The following is a 24,716-nucleotide window of genomic DNA, read 5'->3' as shown; positions in this document are numbered from 1 at the left end:
AATGCCAATTAAAAACTTAAAGTAAATCCTTATTACAATTTTATCTACTGAAAACCAATGCTGATGAATTTGTGGAAAAGTCAACAAACGTTGTAAGTTTTCACATATTAATTTATATATTTAATATGTATATATATGTTAACAAATACAAGAAATAAATTAATCTTTGTCAGAATATACCATATTATTCAAAACAAATGAGCTTGGTTGAAGTAAAAAAGCAACTGTGTTAAAACTTTACCAGAAGATGTTAATGAAAAAGTGTCAATAACAGCAATCAAGGGAGGCAGCTCAGGTTTGTATTGTTTCTTGTTGTTTTAACACCACTTACTAAGCATATCAGTAATAATAAGGTCTTTAAATTCCTGTATTTTCAAGCAGTCTAAAAACTGTTAAAAAGCCTGAAGAAATTCTTCCGGGTTTTATGCATTTATTATCTTTCAATATTATCTTTTTGGAGTTCACGAATGAATTTAATCCTCAAATTAAGACCCAAATATCGAGTACTGCTTATCTCACCGCACTTTTTTTCATTTCATCATCATTAAATGCAGATATCTTAACATTGCAGAATATTACCCTGTTTTCTTGTGAATTAAAATCACGAGACAGTCTGTACATGCTCTATCTTCTGATTTGAATAACCCTTCCCAACTCGTGTAGGATCCTTTTATCATTTTTCGTTTGTACAATTCTTCAAATTTTGAATATTTGATTTTTCAATTCCTCAATATTCCAGTTTTCAAATTTTTCAATTTTCTAATTTTTGGGTTTCTCAATTATCCGATTTTCCGATTTCTTTAATTTTCAATATTTCGATTTCACAATATTTCTTTTTTGCATGTTGCACTTCTTCGGTTTGAAATGGAATTACGAAAAAATATAAATTGAGAAATTTGAAAAATCTAAGAATTGGAAATGAGAAATGGAAAACTCGATGAAACGAAAAATTGAAAAATCAAAAACCTCAAAAATTTTACATTGAAAGAATAAAAATTTCCAATCAGAACACTGAAAAACTAAAAAAATGAAAATATAAAGAAAATAAAAAACCGAAACAAAAAATTGCAAATCGAAAAAATTAAAGAATCGAAAATTTGAAAAATCTTGAAGTTTAACTAAATCTTACTTTGAGAAAATTTAATGTCAGTTAATCTTGTCGTCGACCAATTAGAATTCTTTCTGTCATTGACCAATCAGAATTCATCTCGTACTACCACCTAAACGTGGAAATCCATATAACATACCTCCAGTTTCCACAAATCGTCAAATGTACCTGTTGCACTTTCCAAGGTGGCTCAACAATTTGTCTGCTCCATACAACTATCAACAATCACTAAGGTATGTAATTTATCTATTTTTTAATTTAGTTGTTTCAAAAGTAAAATTGTTACTCACTATTTATTATTTATTTCATTATCAATTTTCGGTTGTAGGTATTATTTGCAAACCTTAAATTAGCATTTTTTGTAATGCATGGCCAAAAATCAATGCTACCTTTTTTTAAACCACTCCAACTAACTATGTTTTTTTTTACAGATGCCTAAAACACTGTCTTCAAAAGACTTCCACCTGGACTATTTCGTCCTTCGGGGCCGTAATAATTCGCCCTTCGAGAAATATCAGATATGCAAACAAAGCTTTACTCATCGCATCCTAACTTCAAAGGCGGTAATCAGGAGCGGAATGTTCGAATTGGACTTTATATACGGTCCTCCCAAGAGCAGCAAGAACCTGAGGATCAAACAAAAGATTTATCATCAAGGGCGATATATAAGCAAGATCAAGGAGCCGTTTCGTCCTGCGATGATAGGTAGAAGAAGTGCACTTGCTTTTGTTCGACATGTACCACATGCCAGTTCTTCTATCCTGGATCCAACATCCACCGCACAAGTTATAATTGTAACCAAAATTTTCAGGAAAAAAGTGTTGTTGTGTAAGGTTGCGGTGGTTCTGCGGGATTAACTTTTTTTTGATACTACTTATTATTGTATGAATGTTTGTATGTATATATGTAGCTGTGTAAGAAAATATAATTAGTGTAAAAACATAGTGGGAAGTGGTTTTATTTTAAGGAAAAGATACGTGAATAAATATTTTTTAAATTTATTGTTACTTCAGAATCAAAGTATAAAAGATTTAATGAAAATTTAAAAATTATGGTAACAATCAACCTTTGACAAAAATCAACTTTTAAAATCACCGCACACAAACGATTTCCAAACCGGAACATTATTACCAGTAAATCCGAATGATAATTTCTAAAAGCAATAATTCGAATTTTCTATACTTAGTGATCAAGTGATGATGGTGGTATGAAACACATTTTGCACAGCGGTTATGAAGAAAATATTATGAAATATAAAATAAATTATAAATTACTATTGTACGCATATAATTCTTTTTCTCGTGTTAGTACATCTTTGTCTAAAAAATTTCTGGTAAACAAAAATTAGAAAATATTAGAATAGTAGTGGAATAGATTCACAGAATAAGAGTTCGATAAAATTTCAATACCTTGTACTCTTAAAAATTCATAGAGGCAGCTAAAATTTATGTAAATTTTAGTCGCTGCTGTTATCAGTTTGGATCGGAGCTTTAGACGACTTCAGGTACCAGTGTAATTTTGGCCGAAATTTGTGACGGCCCATAATCTACAGGGCATTGAAGTAATCTCTTTACCCTTTGTTGCTTTCGGTAAATTACCAAACGTATGAGAACTTCTAAGAATGTAAACATTTCAATAGGATTTAGTTTAAGCAGTTGACAGCTCAGGTATTAAAATCTCATTACAAATATAATTATCCTTCGGAGAATTAGTTGTATAAGTGTTTTCCTCCACAATTTATGCTTCATACTGGTTTTTATAATTCTTAAATTTCAATACTTTAATTATCTGTCATTCTCTCTCTACCTAAGATAAAATCATGAATGGAATTGTTTTCGTTTTTGATTGATTGATTGATTTTTAGAACGAAAAAGAAAGCAGTTTGAATTTAAACACATAAAAATTCCTCGTAAGATTTTAAACTGTTAATTTTTGTCAATTGATGTTTATTGGCGGTAAGATCCAATACAAAATTATTTATATTGAATTGTTTAAAACCAAAAAAGCTTGTAATTAAACAAAAAAATATACCTACAATTATTTTGGACCCTAGCCACAACTATATATATCAGGTGTAGGGTCAACTGCATGTAAATAAAGGAAAATGGTGTTATTTTATCATGTACACTGACGTATGGGTTTAGAGTATTTTTAATTGAAAGAGATGATGACTTCTGATATACACATACGGGAATTAATAAACGTTTTCAGGCGAAAATAATTCCCTTAACTCTTACAGACGTCTCTCAAAGTGTCGCTCTGTTTCTGTTATTTTGTTAAATTAAATTTAATTTCGCGTTTAATTGGTTTCTTTTTTTTGCTAATTTATACCTCATGTATCAATAGTAAACGGTTCTTTAATAACATAACGATCACTAGTAAAATCAACAATTTTTAAAGTTTGGTCTTTCGAAATTTTTCAGGGTGGCCGTTTTTTTTTGCCGGTCAGTGTATGAGTACCTAAGTATCTACTTATTTAAAAAAAAGAAACAAAATATAACTGCAATTTAAAAATTCATCGCAACAAATTCAAGAGTATTGCGCAACTTTTTAAAACTATTAGAAACATTTTAGGATACTTACTTTGTTAACATTTTGTTATAATACCCGATTATATTGTTTTTTAATTTTTAAGTTTCCCAACTTTTAGTTTTTCAGTATTTTGTTTTTCGTTTCTTCAGTTTTTCGTTTTGCAAATTTTGGTTTCGATTTTTTGTTTTCTTTATTTTGTCTATTTCTCGATTTTCAGCGTTCTAATTTTCTAATTTTTCTTTTTCCAGGTTGAAAATTTTCAGTTTTAGGTTTTTTCTATTTTTCGATTTGCAATGTTTCGTTTATATATTTTAATGTTTCGTTTTTTTAATTTAAGATTTTTGAGATTCTTGATTTTTCAATTTTTCCATTCTTCAGTTTTTGATTTGTAATTTTTCTGGTTTGGATTTTAAATATGTATGTAATAATAATTATAATTTTTAAAAATTTTCACATTGTCAGTTCTAGGATTTTAGAATTTTTCCATCTTTCAAGTAATTTGATTTTCGTTACAGGTGGCGTAAAATACAAAGTGTGGGACGAATTTTGTTTCAAACACTTTTGCTCAAACTATAAATTGTAAAGCCAGAGTGACAACATCGTTTACCCCTCTCCATTTACGTCCTGCCATCTTCGTTACACCAGCGACCAATCAGAACAAGTCAAGTTTCCCCAATAAATACCCACCAAATGCCTTAAAACCGCATTCTCCCTCGAAACGCTCTTCGACGTTGTTAAACATCAAGATTTCTAGAAAGTTTATAGTCAGCTACCACAACAACTCAAAAAGGTATGTAACCATTTTTTCATTTATTTTATTTCAAAGTAAAATTGTTGGTGCTTCATTGGTAATTAATTATTACAATTTTTTTACAGATATCTTCAAAAATGATCAGTCCGTTCCGTTTGGAGTACGTGACGGTCCGAAATGCTGATAACACATTTCGTGAACACCACTTCTGTTTGGAGAACACCACAAATTACGCGACCATGTCGAAAATTATTTTTCGAGACGAAGGGATAAAAATGGATTATTTCTACAGGAATTCCAAGGAATACAAAAACCTGTGGCTGCGCCAAACATTTGTTTATGAAAATGAATTTGTAAAAGAGTTCGCGATGCCGCTTCGACCTGTGGTGGTTGGTTCCCAGAATCGACATTCTGTAGCGGTAGGTTTTTCAGTTTCCATTTTTCTATCAAGTTTTCGATTTTATTACTTTCTAATTTTCTGATTTTTCAAATTTGTGGTATTTTGATTCATCGAGTTTTCAGTTTTTTCGTTTTTCGATTTTTTAATTTTTCCTTTTTTTGCTTTTTCGATGTTTCGATTTTTTAATTTGCCATTCTTTCAATTTTCGATTTTTCGTCTTTCCATTTTTAGATTTTTTGATTTTTCTGCTTGTCAGTTTTTAGACTTTGCAATTTTTTTGCATTTTTCGATTATATTTTACTTTCCGATTTTTTTTATTTTTGAATTCTCGATTTTACGTTTTTAATTCTTCGATTTCCGATTTTTCAATTTTCCGGTTTTTTAATTATTCTATTCTCGATTTTTCGATTTTCCATTAATCATAAAATTTTTCGATTTTTCGGTTGTTTTATTTTTCGACCTTCGATTTTTCAACTTTCGATTATTCGATTTTCCATTTTCTGATTTTATGATTTTTCGATTTTCGATTTACCGCTTTTGTGGTTTTTCGATTTTTCTGTTTGTTTCAGTTTCTATGGTTCTGCAATTTGCAGCTTTTAGATTTCAATTTTGTTACTTTCCGATTTTCCACTTTTCGATTTTTTGATTTTTTTTTCGATCGTCGTTTTTTCGATTTTCATTTTTTCGATTTTTTTATTTTTCAATTTTTAGGCCTTGCAATTTTTTTACTTTTCGCTTTTTCGAGTATTTGTTTCATCGAATTTTCGAGTTTTCGATTTTCGATTTTTCGGTTTTTCCATTTTCCGATTTTCGATTTTTCGATTTTCCATGTTTAGATATTTTTCGATTTTTTTTTATTTTTCGATTGTTCTGTTCGTCAGTTTTGAGACTTTGCAATTTTTACTTTTCCACTTTTCTAGTATTTTAGTTTCGGATTATTCGATTTTTGAATTTTCGTTTTTTTTTTCATTTTTCGATTTCCGATTTTTTAATTTTTCGATTTTTCGGTTTTTTAATTTGTCGATTCTCGATATTCCGATTTTCGATTTTTCGATTTTCCAATCTTCGATTTTTCAATTTCCAGTTTTCGATTTTCCACTTTTTGATTTTACGATTTTTCGATTTTTCTGTTCGTCAGTTTTTAGGCTTTGCAATTTGTTTACATTTCGATTTTTCGATTATTTTTTCCAGTTTTTTGATTTTTGAATTGTCGACTTCAAGAGTTTTCAATATTATGAATTTTCGAATTTTCGGTTTTCCTATTTCTCGATTTTTGATTTTTCCATTTTTCGGTTTTTTGATTTTTCAATTCTCTGTTTTTCAATCTTGCAAATTTTCGATTTTTCAGATTTGTGAATTTACAATTTTTCGATCGACCTACGTATTAAATTCATTGAATTTTCGATTTTCGGTTTTTCCATTTTTAGATTTTTGATTTTCCAATTTTGTATTTTCAGATTTTCTGTTTTTCGCATATCTGATTTATCAAATTTTCGATTTTTCGGCTTTTTGATTTTTCGATATTTGATTTTCGAATTTTCGATTGTTCAGTTTTCCATTTTTCAGCTTTTTGACTTCAATTTTTTTACTTTTCGATTTTCCAAATTTTCGAGTTTCAATTTTCAGATTTTTGACTTTTCGATTTTCTTTTTAAATCTTTGAATTTTTCGGTTTTGATTTTTCGAATTTTTGATATTTAATTTTTCCATTCTTCGGTTTTTAGACTTCAATTTTCTTTCTTTTAAATTTTTCGTTATTCTATTTTCCGCTTTTCAGAATTTTCGATTTTCAGTTTTCAGACTTTCGATGATTAGAATTTTGGATTTTTCAGTTTTATGATGTTTCGATTTTTAGAAAATTTGAGTAGTCGAATTTTCGACTTTTCAATTCATCGATTTTTCTATGTTCAATTTTTCAATTTAAATTTTTAGATTTTCAATTTGTCCATTGTCGATTTTTAGAATTTTCGGTTTTTCGATTTTCCACTTTTTCGATTTTAGATTTTTCGAATTTTTGTTTTTCCAATTTTTTGCTTTTTCGATTTTTCTGTTCGTTTCAGTTTTTAGGCTTTGCAATTTTTTTTACTTTATATATTTTGATTAATTTAATTTCCGATTTTTTTATTTTTGTTTTTGATTTTTTTAATTTTCAATATTACAAATTTTTGACTTTTCGATTTTTTGGTTTTCCCGTTTTTCAATTTTCGGTTTTTCGATTTTTGAGGTTCGTGAATTTCCACTTTTCGATCGACCTAGGCATTTGATTCATTGAATTTTCGATTTTTTGATTAGCCATTTTTAGATTTTCGATTTTTACGATTTGTATTTTTCGATTTTCTGTTTTTTGCATTAGTGAATTTCAGTTTTTCCGATTTTTGATTTTGCGCATATTTGATTAATCAAATTTTCGAAAAAGTTACCATGCTTACAAAAACTTCAAAACATCTACAATATTTCAAAGTATTCAGTTTTGCTATTCTTGATTTCTTCAATACAATAAATTGAATCAGTCATTAACTTTTTTGAGACACCCTGTATAACCAAATCTAAAAAATATTAATGCAGTGATAAATCACAAGTATAAAACTCATCATATTTTATACATTTAAGATTTAAGATTTATTCTGCAAAATTTTGAGGTGACGTCATAAATTTTTTAGAGGGGATAAGCAAATATATTTTAATTAAAAATGTATCATGTTTATCATGATTTTAAAACATTTGCTAGATTTCAAAGTATTCGATTTTGCAAATTCAAAATTAAATTGCAAAATATTGTTTTATAATTTTGATTTTTTTTCCAAAAATCTGGACGTTTCGGATAAAAACTCAACACGGAGTCATAAACTACATGTGTAGGACTATGTTACTGTATACAATTTAAAACCCATTTACTATGCATAAATTTGAAGTGACGTCATCACATTATTGGTGGGGATGATTAGACAAATTTAATATTTTGCGACATTTATGAAAAAAATATCCGTTAACAAAAATGGCACGTTTTTATTATTATGCCAGTTACATGTCACTCAACGACAATATCGTTTTCTTTTTAAGAGTATTTTATTTGAAAAAGTGATGAAATTTTTTATACGGAACAATTAGTCGAAAGATGTTAGAAAGCAAAATAATTCATGTCCGGACCATCGTTACTCACGAACGAAAGTGACCATTATTTTATGGGAACAACTACCTGCTAAATCTTCTCCGACAAATTCGAGAGAACTGGTGTGAGCCATAAATATTTCTTACCAAATGTATATATAACTACTGTCCGTCCCGTTATTGTCAATAAAATTTTATAGGGTAAAATGTGAATTTCGTTGTAGTTTGAGCCTACCTACAAATTCTGCCCTTGAAGGATTTGGACCGCCTTCTTCGGTGAGGGCAGGCAAAAACGATCCGCCCACAGACTCAAAACATTTGCGTGCGATTGTACTACCTCCGGATTGTCCTGGTTTTGCCTCAACAACATGTTGCTGTGGCGAGTATGTGATCAGCTAACAGAGATTTTTGAAGAAGATTCTCTCTTGTGCGACTTTATACTGATTTTGGAAGATCATTGTTGGTGAAATGTTGATATAATTCTCTTGTATACCTATTGATTGTAAACATTTTTATGTATTTTTTGTAGCTTAAAGGATAAAGAAATTAAAACCATAGATTGTTTTTCTTTTTTGTTTCCTGGAGCGATCATTATTTGCAGGTATGAAGTGTATTTAGGTTTTCATATCTGTACAATTCTTAATAAGAATCACCTGCTTAAGTTAATCCTACTTATTAGTAACATACATACACGCTAAGAAACTAGTGATAGATGCTAGTGTTTTTAAATAAAAAAATGTTTCTTTGTCACTTGCACAAAAGATGTGCGGGTACTACCGACAAAAACTGAAATTTTAAAAATGTGCTAGAACCGTACAAACCATAACTTTTTACAAAAATGAATATTTAAATTTATCATGGGTAGATTTTAAATGGGAAGTGGTGTTTTTTTATCACTCACTGACTTAGGGAGAAATCAAATAAACTGGGTAAAATCAACAATTATTTTAGTCAGCGAAAATAGCGCAGTGTAATGCAATTAAATAACTAAGGTGACACTACTGACATTTAAGATAGTTATTTAAAAATATCCACTAATATCAAGGTCTTGTCATCCAAAGACGAAAGTGAAAATAAAAATGAACAAGTTGCAAGGAGATTTTCGTAAATTTTTCCTCGCGTCTATAGATCAGTTGCCAAATGACCAATCACTTTTTACATCGTTTCATTAACTCTAAACTGATAACAGCTTAAAAAAATTCAGGAATTTTAAAGTTAAATATTAATATTCGACTGTGATAAAAAATCGCTCTTAAAATTTTAACTTTTGTGATACTGATTGCGAATAACAATTACAAATTCTGAGGTCTTTAACGCTCCAAAAACAATGCTCACTAAAAGTAAACGTTAAAATTTTAAGAGCGATTTTTTTAAATATCTTAAACATAGCTTCATTTGAATTAAAATACGCTCTCTGACATCAATTACACGCTTTAAATTTTAATTTCCGATTACAAAAACTTCGATAAGAAAATATCACGCAATAATCATAGGCTGAGTGCATTTAAACATGACTCCGTATCGCTTTGATGTTCTGAGTCCGACTAGCTTAACTGTATGGAAACGCTTATGTTTAGAAATAACAAAACGCGTTCACAATCTTTTTGGCTAAAGAATTAATTTTTTTTAACGTAATTTTTTGACATGTTCTAATACTACTTTATTTCGAATTTTTATGATAGAAAAATATATGTTTTGATGGTCCATATTTTTGGGTAGAAACTATTTACCCTGACCAGCCGACACTAATGTTAATTTTAAACAAATCGATCTTGTAAAGGCCGTATCGTATATTTGAAGGCATCGAGGGAATAATATTTCAATGTATTTGGATGTGAGTATAAAGTGTATTTCAGAACTCCATTCCCCTAAGCCATAAACCGGGGTGATTGTAAATCAACAATTGTCACCCAGTATGTTTATACCGCACTTGTTTTACCTATTAAAGAACACGATGTTCCCTTCTTTTTGCAAGTAAGCGTGAAATTTAAAGTTGTCCTTGTTTTTTAGTATACGGCAAATAAATTGAAGCCATGGAGGTAGAATGAGAGGAGGGAGCATGCCTCAATTGTATCAAGGTTAAAAAAATGCTACCAAAAGAGCTCTGCGTAAGAGCCATTTATGACCCTTTTCGTACTACATCGCCACTGACAGTATTTAAGTCGCATTTAAAACTTGGTAGTGACATTTTTTTTATTGGCATTATTTCTCTCCACTGTGTGGTATTTTATGTAATTGACGTCAGAGAGCTCATTTTAATTCAAGTGAAGTCATGCATAACATATTAAAAAATCGCTCTTAAATTTTTAACGTTTACTTTTAGTGAGCATTGTTTTTGGAACCTTAAAAACGCCAGGACTTGTAAAATTAGAGTAGTTTTTGAATTAGCACAACGGCGTAATTGTCATTCGCGATCGGCATCACTCACTAAAAGTAAACGTTAAAATTTTAAAAGCGATTTTTTATCATAGCCGAATATTAATATTTAACTTAAAAGTACTGGAATTTTTCAAGCAATTATCATTTTAGAGTTAACGAAACGCAATGAACAAATTTCTTTCATTATTAGTCGTTGTCATTCTTGGCTATAATTGTCAAGACTACGGTTCCCTTGAAGATAAAAAAAATGTAAGTACCGTGACCTCGTTCAAAAAACAAACTAAAATTGACCATTCAGGAGAGAGTACCGGTGTTTGCTCCAGACAAGTGTCCAGAAAACCAATTACTTTATCCAGGGAAGCAAATAAATGATGACTGGATCTGTGATTGTGGACCAGGTATGTCGGTTTATAACCAGTTCAGTAGTTACGAAAAGGGTTTCAGGTTACATTTACTATCCTCCTGAAGATACCTGCTTCGGTGCCTACAGACAAGGTCCTTGTCCTCAAACATATCACTTAATTCTGAAACCCGACAAAGACACCAGACAACCGTACACAATGGTAGCAGTTATAAGTATAACATAAAGCTAAAAGGCCTATGTATGATGTTACAAATAATGTTATATTATAGTTATATAACATCAGCATAATAATAAAATAATAATTAAATAAATTTATTCATGTTTGGTACTACATCAGTCTTACATACGTCAAATGTTACATCATGTACAAATCATTGGACAATTATAGTACACCTTAGACAGGAAGAAACATTTAAACAAAACTTTAGAAGTTATCATTGGAAAGAATCAGGCACAATTTACTACGCCACACCGTGCTCTTAATATTAGATAAACAAACTTTGATTTGGTGTTAAAATGAACAACAAAATATTAACATGACGTTAGCATTTCAAACGAAACATTTGCATGAGAAAGAGGATTGTTTATGTGATATTAAAGTCGAATCCCCAGGACTGCAGTTAATGTTAAAAATTATACGGCTATACAAAACTTTATGTGATATTAAAAATTGAACAAGAATGCAACAATGAACTTTATGCAAGGTAGGGTGTTAAGACTAGTTCGAAGGCTCGGTTTCCAGATAAATCAGTTCCGTGTTCGTCCGGTGCTGTAGAGCATTCTTCTAGGTCAATCGCATGCTGGAATTGTGGAAAGTCCGGTCACGTAACACGTGAATGTCCTTCTTCACTAAAGTTAAAATGTCATCGTTGTGGTAAGCACGGTTTTACGGTACAGAACTGTCCAGGGTGTTCGGGAAACGGGCGCAAGGGTCAACCCTTCTAGTCCGATAGCGACCAAGCAAAATTTCTTTCCGGGTTCGGTGGACGAAGATGAACTCAGTAGGCGTTATGTGTTGCAGTACTTATTGCAATACGCTAAAGGAGATTAAAGACCCTATCTCGACGTGTTGATACAAGGTGTTGGTTTTTGCGAGTTGTTAGATTCGGGAGCTTCCAGAACTATTCTTGGTGGTCCAGGATGGGAAGTTTTGAGGAGTTCAGGAGTGTGTCTAAACCCTGTTGATTTGCAGTGCACCATTGCAAATGGTGCCAAATCTCATTGTCCTGGTTATGTTCGCGCTACCGTGAGGTTGATGGATCGCGTGCGGCTCCTTGAAATTTTAGTCGTTCCGGCGGTTCCTCAGAAGTTGATTCTGGGAGTAGATTTTTGGAAGGTGATGAATATCGTACCGGATTTGAGGCAGAATGTTTGGCATTTTTCGAAGTAGCCGTGTGACCCCTTTTCGTTGAATAGTGTTCTGGACGAAAGCAAGTTGTCGCTCGAGCAGAAAAGCGCGTTAGAATTACTGCTGAAAACCAAGTTACAACGTAAGCCAGATTCTATCGGATGCGCCCGGCACTAAGCCAATTAAACAACGTTATTATCCCGTCTCTCCGCACAAACAGCGTATCATAGATGAAGAACTCAAAAGAATGTTGGAGCTGGACGTGATTGAGTCTTCTAATTCCGCCTGGTCGTAGCCTGTATGTCTGGTTCGCAAAAAGAACGGGTCTTATAAATTTTGCGTGGATTATCGTCAGTTGAATGCTGTTACGAAAAAGGATACATATCCTCTTTCATATATTTCGTCTATTTTGGATCAGTTACGCAACGCGATATTTATTAGTTCTATCGATATCAAGAGTGCGTTCTGGCAGGTTGGTTTGACTCCAGAGTCGCGGGAGTTCAGCGCTTTTACTATTCCTGGTAGTGGTCTTTATCATTTCAAGAGAATGCCGTTTGGGCTTACTGATGCTCCAGCCACGTGGCAACGTATTATCGACAACGTGTTGGGTGCAGATCTTCAGCCCAATGTTTTCGTGTACTTAGACGATATTATTCTCGTTTCGGGAGACTTTGAGTCTCACCTTAAGTTGTTGGAGTGTGTTTTGGATCATCTGCACCCAGCCGGTCTTGTTATAGCGGAAGATAAATGCTGATTTTGTCGTTCCGAGCTGTCTTATCTCGGGTATGTGGTTGATCGGTTGGGGTTACCCCCTGATCCTGGTAAAGTCCAGTCGATCGTAGATATTCCTGTTCCGGGTAGTGTTACTGAAGTGCGTAGCTTTATAGGGATGGTCTCTTGGTATCGGAAGTTTGTACCGAATTTCTCATCTGTTATTGAGCCGTTGTGTAGGCTGCCGAAAAAGAATGTTAAATTCCAATGGTCGTCGGAGTGTGGAGCTGCGTTTCAATCCATTAAGGACTTTTTAGTTTCTGCCCCCATCCTTAGTTGTCCTGATTTCAATAGGGAATTTATTCTGCAGTGCGACGCATCTGCGTACGGAATTGCGGCAGTTCTTTATCAGAAGATTGCTGATGGCGAGCGTCCTATTTGTTATTTATCTCGATCTTTGTCTCGACCCGAGCGTAATTATACTACCACCGAACGTGAGTGCTTAGCTGTAATATGGGCAGTCGAGAAGCTCCGTCATTACCTAGAGGGCAGTGGCGGCCCGTGACTTTTTCTGTTGGGGGGGCAAAATTAATACACAGTATTATGCTAAATTTAAAATTTATGCTAGGTAAAAATTATTGTTTCTTTTTATTAAAAATTTAGAAAAATGTCAAGTTAGAGGTCCGTTAGCCAGAAATTATCCATTGAAAATTGATAATTGAAAATCGATAATTTCTGTTTACCATCTGGAACCACGAGGAGGTGGACCTAATTCCAGACTTCCCCAACGGTGATGGGGCAAACTCAAAGTTCCTTTTAAATTTGTTGACATAAGAAATATAAATAAAATTTTGTTAATCGCGTGTCCAGTAGATGCAATAGGTATCCCCCACTTTAAATTCTTTTCAATTTTTTAAATTAATATTTCTATATATAAAATCCATACGTCTTTCTTTGTTACGAACAAAATGTTCTATAACTAGTTCATTGAAATTGGTGGTTTCTTGCACTAGTTTTTTTTCTATTGAACACATTGCCAAGGCACACAATCTTTCTTGACACATTGTATTTCGTAAAAATGTCTTTATACGTTTTAACGTCGAAAAACATCGTTCGCATTCACTTGTCACCATCGGTAATGTGCAAATAATTTTCAATAATTTTTTTGTTTCTGAAAATACGTCTAATAAATTGTTTTCATACATAAACTTCAAGAATGTTAAGGCACCATTTGCTGTCGAAAAATCGGAATGATTATAAATAACGTTTAACTCATTTTTTAACACATTAAAATTTAAATCATATTTTGTAGCACATAATTCAACTTCTTTTGATGGAAAATTTAGTTGAAAATATGAAAATAAGCTAGTCTGAAACAAATTTGCTGCTGTAATATAATCTGCTTCTAAAAATCGATCATTTATACTAAATTTAATATTGTCACAAATTTCTTTACCAATTGCAATTTTATTATCATTAAAACGAGACCGCTTTTTTGAAGATTCACCCTCTTCGTTTTCTTCTCGGTAATAATCGTAGTCGATAGAATCTGTTACATGTTGTATGGCAAGTTTAAAAGAAGTAATGTTTTTCTGAAGTTTAATTAAGTCCATTTCGCGAATTTGAAGTTCGTTGAAAAGTATCTCGGTACTAGGCATGATTCTGTGAAAGAAGTATAACCAAAAATTAAAATCATAATCTTCTAATGTTTTCCGTAAACTACTTGCCTTGGCAATTGTTAATTTATCACTATTTTTATCTTCCATTATAATTTGAAAGCAGTTAATCAAATCATTTTTAAAACTATGTACAGTATTAACTATTCGTGACTTAAAGTTCCATCTAGTCGGACAATTTCTTGGTAATCTTTTAGAAACGATATCATCAAGTATTTTTATACGTTTAGGAGATCTTGAAAAAAACGAGGAAAATGATTCTAAATTTGAAAAAAAAATTCTTACTTGGCTGTGTGCTGATGCCGCCTTTTCTATAATTAAATTCAACTGGTGAGCATAGCAGTGAATAAACTGAGCTTTAGGGTAATGTTCCTTGATTTTTGCTTGTACCCCATTTTGTCTTCCACTCATAACCGAAGCACCATCATAAGACTGAGATATAAGTTTTTTTGGATTTTGATTGATTTCAAGTTTTTCGAGCTCATTTAAAATAATACTAGAAATACAATCAGCTGTGTGATCTGTTGGATTAATGAATCCTAAAAATCTTTCAAATATTTTACCTTTCAATTCATATCTAACGACAAAAACCAGCTGCGACTGTGAAGCTACATCTGTAGTTTCATCAGCTAAAATAAATATATAGTCCGCTTCCAAAATTTCATCTTTGATTAAATTAATACAAACAGCATAAATTGAATCAAGTAGTTCGTTTTGTATGGTTTTTGAAAGACCCATAAAAACGCGATTGTTCGTTTTTTCTATATGAGATTTTAATGTAGTGTCAAGCTCTGCCATTAAATTAATTAAACCTCTGAAAATTCCCGGATTTGTAGAATCATGCGTTTCATCATGCCCCCTTAAAGCCAACTCAAAGATTCCACAAAATTTTATACCGTCAATCAGTTTACTTAAAATGTATCTATTCTGTTTTACCTGATCATTATGTTTCTCGACGTTTTCTCTATAAGCACTATTTAACTGATTTCTTATGTCTACTTTACCTAAGACTGCGAACGATACGTTGAGATTTAAGTGTTTTTTACTCGAGCGATGCTTTTTTACTTTTTCTCCCAAATGTTTTAAATCCGTGATTCCGGTTTCAGTCCAAGCTTTATCAACATCCCGTTATTCATAAGGGTACATACAAAACAGAAAAGGTCGTTTTTGGCGTTGCAACCACATAACCACCACTCACTTTGATACATAGTCTTATTAAATTTTCGATGCACGAGTTTGTCTTTAACTTTAGACGACACAGCAATGTCCAAATCGGGTCTTGGCGGTCCAACGTTTTTTATTAATAGTTTTTCATCATGGCTTAATTTATTTTCAGATTGTAGCCGCAAAATTCTCTCAATCGAATTCATATTGATATTATTGACAACTCTACAACACAGTTTTTTAAGTTTCTTAAAATCACTGCAAACGCACAGAAAACTAAAACTGACGAAGTTAGCAAATTTCACTCGACCGTTTTGTTTCAAAATCGATGACTAAATCTATAAAAGTGTATGCAATCGTATATGCATTTAAGTACTTAAGTTGCAGTACATAATTAAGACGAAGCGATTACTATGCCCTGCCGAGATGTTGCAATATCGTGCATTTGTGCATATAATCGCGAAAATTGCCAAGTACGGGTCAATGAAAATATTCACAATTTGGCAACATGCAAGACGGGCAAAGGTGTATGATACCCCGCCGAGATGATGTCAGATTGTGTTCTGAACATAGGCAACTCGTAGGTTTCGTAATTAAATGCATTTTAATAATTAATAGCGCGAAATTCTCAGATTTAAAAATGTGCTTTCATTTTGGTGGGGCATTGCCCGTTTGCCCTTCCTGCACCAGCCGCCACTGCTAGAGGGTACTCATTTTACCGTCGTTACAAATCATTTTAGCCTTTTATGGTCGAATCGCTTGATGATGGCTGATGCTATGGAAGCAGTCATTCCCGAAACAGATGATTATTCTCAGACAACAGATCGTTGGTACTCTGGTATGTTGGATAAAGTGGCGAATCGTCCAGCTAGTTATCCGTCGTTTCGAGTGGAAAATTCTCGGCTGTACAAATATGGGAAGAATAGTCTTCCTGAGCTACGGAAGGAGTCCGATTATTGGAAACTGGTAGTCCCTAAGGATCATTGTATCCTCAAACGTCATCATGAGATTCCCGCGTCGGGTCATGTGGGTATTTTCAAAACCTATTGGAAGATACGTCATCGTTATTTCTGGCCGAAGATGCAGGCGGACGTGGTCAAGTTCGTGAACGGTTGTGTCACGTGTGCTCGATATAAAACTGAGCGTAAAGCACCAGCTGGTCTAATGGGTGGTAAACCTTCTATCACTGCTCCGTGGCAGTTAGTGAGCTTGGATTTCATAGGACCGTTTCCGAGATCAACTCAGGGTTACACCCACGTTTTGGTTGTAACCGACCATTTTACAAAGTACGTCGTGTTGTTCGCCGTCCGAGCCGGATCGGCCAAGACTATGACACGTTGCGTTGAGGAGGGGATTTTTCTGGTATATGGGACACCCAAATACTTGATCTGTGACAATGGGACACAGATGAAGAGTCGTGAATTTCAATAGCTTTGCAAGAACCCTCTGCCGAGGCAAATTTACTTATTTTTGAGGAGGGGGTAGTGTCACGGTGTGATTTCGGCACGAGTTGATTGTAGTATTTTTTGGCTGAGATATTGTTGCGGAGGTTAACTATACTTCCCCCCTGTACGTTGACAGCCTCGTAAGCAAGATGGCGGGCGAGAGTAAAGACTCGGTGAATCAGCTCTGCAAAAAGTGCCGTTCTAAAGTTGTAACAGGCAACAAATGCCAAAACTGTAACTCAGTGTTTCATCCTAGCTGTGCAAGAAATTGTCCACATGTAAAATTAGTGGGTGATGTGTTAATCTGCTGTGAAAAACCATCTGACCTTGTCTTGGATGACATGTCCCGAGATGCAACGAACGAAATTTTGACGGAAGACTTTCCTAGAGTTTTTAAATATTTTTAAATATATCCTACAGCAAAAGGATGTTGTTATTGCTGAGTTAAGGGAGAAAATTGACCTGTTGAAGGAACAACTTGAACTATATAAACAAATAGGCAAACTTGACGGTAAAACGATAATCAACAAAAAACATAGTCAGGCTGATACCATGGATAGGGAAAAAGATAACAACGTAAGCAAGAAAATCACGCCTAACCTAAAAAACGCAAACAAGCAAAAGTCAGCTGCAGTTAGCAATAATAACGAAACATCTCAAAAGTTTGTAGCGGAGAAAAGAACGAAGGTACCTGTCGTGCAGACGAACACTTCTGAAGATCAAACGACATGGAGAACTGTCGAGAGAAACAAAGAAAATATCCAGGCAGAAGGGGATTATTGGAAAACAAACGGAAATAAAATCTATACAAGTGGTTCCAAAAAAAGGTTTTATTTATGTTTCGAGACTAGCGCCGCAAACTAAAGCAGAAGACATCTGTAACTTGTTAAGACCAATGTTTCCGGAAGTACAGTGTACAAAATTGGACACGAAATATCCAGATTACTACTCTGCTTTTAAGGTTATGGTAGATCTATTCAACTTTAACCCATTAATGCCCGAGTAATTTTTTTTTTATTATTTTGATAAAAATTAGCAAAACTTAATGCAATAGCCCTTCTAAACACAAACTAGCAAAAAAAAACAACTTTTTTTTTTGTTAACTATGTTTATTTTATCGTATGATATTTCATACGCTGGTCAAAAGAGTGTATGTGTAAAAAACTTTTATTGAAAAATTAATAAAAAAATACTACTTTTTTCACAAAATATTTATTATGGTGTGTGGTAGGCTCTAAAACAATGTGCTGGATGGAGGCCTACATTGCACTTAACACATACAAACTTAGCACATTTCCCACAAAAGCCGCATTTTCGTTGAGTACTGTTGCTATCTACCAGGTGATCCACGCCATCGTATCTAATTTCGGGCAAAACGGCTCTAGTACATTTTGGTTTTGGTCCACCCAAATGTGGAGGCGATGAAAGCAAAGCTAAAACTATTCTGCGAACGAATTCTAGTAAACCAACTTTTGGATGTGCAAATCTATACAGCATCCACATATTTACAACTGCTCCGTTAAAACAAAATCTTACATATGGCCAATACCACTTTTTGGAACGTATGCGAATGCGATATAAGCCTGTCATTTTATCAAACAAATCAACTCCCCCCATTCCTTGGTTATATATGCTGACCAAAGATGGTTGTTCAATTGACACTGTACTTTTATCCTTTCTAGACCATCGCTTGCACGAACCCTTCGATAAGCATATGTCATTGTTGATTAGGTTTGTTGCTATATTAACTTGATTATTATCATGCCATCTCACCAGTGTAATACTACCTTCCTTCTCTTGTAACACATAAGAACTTCCAGGTTTTTCTTTCTTCAGATCTTTGAGAGGCGCTTTATCAATTCTGTCTGCTCGAATTGTACCAACGCAATTTATATCATAAGCTCGAAGATTATGGAGCAATGAAAGGGAATTAAAAACGTTATCTAGATAAACCGTAAAAAAAACTGTCTTACCTTCTACCGCCCAAGGTATGATTTTTCATACCCAAGCTATTGAATTCAATTTTAGGTAAAAAAAAATGCAAAACATGTGAAAAAAAATCATAAACAAAATCTACAGCCTTTTTTTTATATATATCGCAAGAAACATGCATGGATTTTTCTCTTGTAGAAAAAATAAAAAATTGTAAACTTACCTCTTACTCATTCTGCAAAAAATGAAGGACACCGTTTTGCAAAAACCAATATGATAATGTAACTTTGTTTTAAACAATCTCCAATGAATAAGCACTCGAAAGACCATTAAAAAAGGTAGAGTTTGATATATTTCAAAAGCCGGTTCGTTGTCTTTTGTTTTAAGTACCTAACCTCAAACAGTCCCGTTCATATGGTATGAAAAATCATACGGTGGGCAGTAATGGGTTAATGATGTAATGGATGCTAATATCTGGCCAGTGGGCACTTACGTCTCTCGTTATTTTCACAAGAGCAATTCGAGGAAAGAAACAACGTAACATCTCCAATATTTAACGAAAAGGTCAACGAAAATACCGACGTCAATGTAAGTGTGAGGGTGTCTTCAATTATACATCAAAATATGCAGTGCCTTTATAATAAACTAAACAAGTTAGATGTTATTCTGTCAGAAGTGCAACCTCTTATATTGTTAGTGACAGAGCACTGGCAATCGCAAGAGCAGCTAAACTGTATTAAATTAAGTAACTATAAACTGTCGGCTAGTTTTTGTAGAGAAAAACAGAAGCATGGCGGTAGTGCGATTTTTGTTAAATCGGGCGTTCCTGTCAGGAATTTACCTTTATTTCAAATGCGATCAATTATAAATACTGTTGAATGTTGCGCCATAGAACTTTTGCAATATAGTTTAGTAGTAATAGTTCTATACAGACCGCCTAAAGGCGAATTTATTAGTTTTCTTAATTTTTTATACGAGGTTTTAGGTACTGTTTCAATCAAAAAGAATATAATCCTAGCAGGCGATTTCAATGTAGACCTTTTTGAAAACTCCAGTCAGAAAAATGATCTTCTAAGCCTGCTTAATACCTTCAACATTATATCTACAATTTTTGACGGTACTAGGTGTATGCAATATAGTGAGACTTGCGTCGATAATATTTATGTTAGGATCTCCTTGGGTAACGGTAAAACTTATAATTCATATGTACGAGATTGGTGTGTATCAGATCATAAAGCACAGCAAATTGATTTGGAGTTCACTGATTCAAAAGAGGTGACCTTCACTTATAAACTGGTTAGAAATTTTTCTAAGAACAATATTCAAACATTTCAAGAACGCCTTAAAGCAGAAGAATGGTTACCAATTTTAACAGAACTAAATGCTGAAAACTCTTTTAACAAATTCATGTCATTACTTGATAAACACTTTGAAATAGCTTTTCCTTATAAACGGATTAGTAAAAAACCATATCAACCTAACAATAAATGGTTAAGTTCTGAAATTCTTGAATTCAAACGTAGAGTATCACTTCTTGCTGATTTAAGTAGGCAGTATCCAGTCTTTAAGGACAGTTACAAAAAAATCAACCAAGAGTACCAGGATCTTATCACAAAAAGTAAACAGACATATAACGAATATCGAGTAAACAACAGCTCTAATAAAAATAAAATAATGTGGTCCCTGGTTAAGGAATATACTGAAGACAAAAACGAAAGCTCTAAAATTGAAATCTATGAAAATGGCATCAGACTTAGTGATAAAGAATCTGCTAATCGTTTCAATAAATATTTTTCACAAATTGCAAATCAAACAGTTAAATCACTAAATAATCATATAAATATGAGATTTGACCCTGCTATAAATATTGAGTCAGTAAGAGATTCTGTTTATTTTTTGCCTGTGTCACCACCAGAAATTATAAGTTTAATTTCTAAACTAAAAAATAGTAATGCATGTGGTGAAGACAGCATCTCTAACAATCTATTGAAAAAGGTGGCATGTTTAATAGCGGAACCACTTTGTCACGTCATTAATTTATCTTTGGAACAGGGACACTTTCCGACAGGTCTCAAAAAAGCTTTGGTAAAACCTCTATTTAAAAAAGGTGATTGTAAATCTGTTGAAAACTATAGACCTATCAGTCTATTATCAAGTATCTCAAAAATATTTGAAAATATAGTAAATAAATATTTAATTGACTTTTTAATGAAACATAAAATATTAGACAAAGCACAGCACGGCTTCACCAAAGGTCGTGGTTTGGATAGTGCCCTCGCTGATTATCTAGCCGACGTTTATTGTCATGTTGATAAAAAAATAACAACTTTAGGACTTTTTATTGATTTTACCAAGGCCTTTGATTGCGTCCACCACTCAATTTTATTACAAAAATTACAACGTTATGGTATTAGAGGTAAAGCATATGAGTGGGTTGCATCTTACCTTAACAACAGAACACAAAAACTAATAGTAAATGACACATCTTCTGAAGCTACATCCATTGATATCGGGGTTCCGCAAGGGTCCATTTTGGGCCCGACTTTATTTATCATCTATGTGAATGATTTGCCATCTTACTTAAGAAAAAAATGTAACGTAATGCAAATGTCTTACGCAGATGACACTAACTTTGTACTTACAGGTGCTGACGCTGAAGAAAAAGTAAAGATAATTTATTCAAATTTGTGTGAGCGGGTTGATACTAATAAGTTATGTATAAATGAAGACAAAACATCGCTTATCACCTTTTTCAATGGAAAATCCAACTTTAACGATGATGTATTGCTCAATAATCAAAATATGAAGCTCTCACAGACTGTAAAATTACTAGGATTGACACTAGACAGTCAAATGACGTGGACGTATTATTTAGAAAATCTATGCAAAAGATTAGCAACTGTTTGTTATGCTTTGCGTAACCTAGTGCGACAATGCAATTTGAACCCGGTTATGATATTCTGTTTCGGGTGCTTTCAAAGTATTTTGCAATACGGAATCGTGCACTGGGGTCTTTCTTCCAAAGCCCAAAGGGCCTTTGTTATTCAAAAATGGGCCATTAGAATTATTACTGGTTTGAAAAGAAGGGAGTCTTGCAGGAAAGCCTTCAAAGAACTTAGGATTTTAACATTACCAAGTCTGTATATTTATAATGTTGTTTGCTATGCTTTCCAAAACGTACAAGTTTTACAAGGTAGTAGAAACTCATACACCTATAATACTCGACACAAGGACCACTTGCTACCTAGACAACATAATACGACATATTTCCAGAAAGGTCTTCAATATAATTCTTGTAGAATGTTTAATAAATTACCGACTGATATAAAAGAGGTAAATAATATTTTTGCACTCATGACCTTTTTTGATAGCTTCCGCGCATTCACCAGAGTGCGGGAGGTCGAACTTCCCGCACACGTGCATTTAACTTCCCGTTGCCATGGTAACCTTAAAATACTCGGGTAGTGTCAACATTGTGACGTGTTGACGGCGCTGTCAATGGCGTTGTTTATAAATAACTCACAGTTAATCTCCTCAGTTTAAAGGTTTATTCGTCGCAAAAAATATTGTACACAACACGTTCGTGAGCCTGCTTCCCGCATTCACGCAAATGCGTCACTCCCTTCGGTCGTGCCGCAAACAAGCGTTCATGCGGGAAGCAGGCTGTCCCGAACTAGTTGTGTAAATTACCATTTAAAGTTCAAAGCTAAAGTTAAATCGTACCTGCTGGGATTAAATTGTTATTGTATAAGCGATTTTCTTGCTGCTTAGTAAAGCTTTCTTGTTCATTTGTGTTTGTTGTTACTATTTCTGTTTGATACAACAGTATTGTTACTGTTAATGTCTAAAAAATATTATTTCTTGTTTATTGACGTAACTGTAAGTCATTTACATAACAATGTACATGATTTATTAAGTTGTAAATAAATATTATTATTATTATTATTATTATTATAGCAGTTAACGCGTACGCTGCGCCATAACGGAAATGCAGGAGAGGGAATATTTGAAAAGGGTATCGTTTTATTAAAGGGATTTTGAGGTAATATTTTCCCGCTTCCCACACCATCAGCAAAGTTGCCCCACTTTCTCGCAAGGGAAAAATTCCACTTCCGTCTGGAATTCATTAGTTGTTTGTTGTTAGAGGTGGAGTGATGGTAGGAATGGTGTGTGAATTTTCGAGGGCATAGTTTTGGTTTTCGCATAGTCGGATTAATCCCTGGAATTCACCCCCGTATGAGTAGTCGGTGTCATAGTGTTGGAAGACTACCGTACTATATCGGCAGAGCCGGATTTAGGGCGTTTCTACTTATTCTCCCGCACCACGAGGCCACCACCATCTAAGGCTCTTTTATGATCCTCTTAAGCAGCTCTTATTCTGTTCTTGGGCTGAACTTCTTTGTGCGCTTTCTACATCCCGTTCATCGGAACGTGCAGTTGTACTTCATCTCCAGGAACAGGTTGAGCGAAGGAATTCTTCTCCACAACGGCCATTCTGTGGAGTTGCCCTTGACGAAGGTTACCCATGTTATAAGGTCAGGCATGCAGTTTTCCTTCTCACGTGTTTAACGAAATAGGTTTTTAAAGTGCGTCGCTTATCGCTGTATGACCTCAGCTTATCGTTTCGTTGTGTTTTTCTTGTTTTAACCATTTTAATGTTTTTCTTCTTATTTTAACTCTTATTAAATCTGCATTACTTGTAATTCTTTCGATTAATTAGCTATCACCATCATCTTAATTTTATTCATTGCGTGGTTTTGTTACCTATAGATAATTGTTAGCGTAATATGATTGTCACTAAGTTTAGTTACTTTTAAGAGCCTCGTTTGATCAAACGTATTATTTGTAGGCATTAATTCTAACTTAATCTTATGTGGAGTTGTGCTCACTAGAGCTAAGAATATCGCTATTTAAATTTATTGCTCAATTTATTATATTAACCATTTTATTTTTAATATACACTCATATTAGTACAGTATAGTTTTTGTGGTTAATAATTCTCCTCTGCAGTTATCACATGACTACAACGTTTTATCCAGTCCTGCGTTGTAAGTAGAGAAAATTATTTTTCTGGCAACTTCCACACATCATTTAAATTAAATGTTGTGTTTTCTTTAGCAACCTTATTTCATTATGTATACCATACCATTTCTATAAGATTTAAATCCAGGTGATATGGTGGTAATCTCAGAAGGCTATGCCCATTTTCACTTAAGAGTCCATTAAATTTATATTGCTCATATTGTTTGATGTGCTTTTTTAATAATTTGATATAATTGTGGGTTCGACATGTTCGGTGAAATGTGTAATTGCTTTTCTGTCAACCAGGCAATCATGTCAGCCTTTCTAGAATTACAGTTAGGTGCATGATTTATTTTCACACTATGATATGGTACATTATCTCAACCCATCTCTCATAACTTTCCCAATTCATTTCAGTGTGGTAGTCTCTTGATGTTGCACCGGATTTAAAAATTTTCAAACAATTCGGTATAAATCCCATTGATCCACCAGCATTAATAATAATTATATTATTAAACGTTTTTGTTATCACTCCAATTTTTTGATACAGTATGACCGCTATGGATATAAGTTTCATCCATATAGATTACAGGACGACCTTCTTCTCTAATTTTTTTTATCTTCTGTTAAGAGATGTGGAGTTATCAATCTACCTACATATACCAATTTTAATGGCAATCGATTAAGGCTGGCGTCTGGTTCGGTTTCGCCCAATACTAAATACGTTGAAAACATCGTCGTAGTTTCCGGAATTGCATTTTAAAAATACTGAAGTCT

General features: G+C 33.4%; 1 protein-coding gene across 1 annotated transcript; it reads right to left on the bottom strand.

Annotated features, from left to right (window-relative positions):
- Window positions 1-18,200: 18,200 nt before the first annotated feature.
- LOC135144265 (piggyBac transposable element-derived protein 3-like) lies at window positions 18,201-19,151 on the bottom strand. The gene is made up of 2 exons (XM_064076243.1): window positions 19,141-19,151; window positions 18,201-18,846 (listed from the first exon to the last, which is right to left on the bottom strand). Exons 1-2 carry the CDS (start codon window positions 19,149-19,151, stop codon window positions 18,201-18,203), a joined length of 657 nt encoding a protein of 218 aa, XP_063932313.1.
- Window positions 19,152-24,716: the final 5,565 nt, after the last annotated feature.

The sequence above is a fragment of the Zophobas morio genome, unplaced genomic scaffold (assembly GCF_036711695.1).
Source record: "Zophobas morio isolate AGI-343-1 ecotype UQ-CSIRO unplaced genomic scaffold, CSIRO_AGI_Zmor_V1 ptg000089l, whole genome shotgun sequence".
NCBI lineage: Eukaryota > Metazoa > Arthropoda > Insecta > Coleoptera > Tenebrionidae > Zophobas > Zophobas morio.
This window is presented reverse-complemented; position numbering and strand designations above follow the sequence as displayed.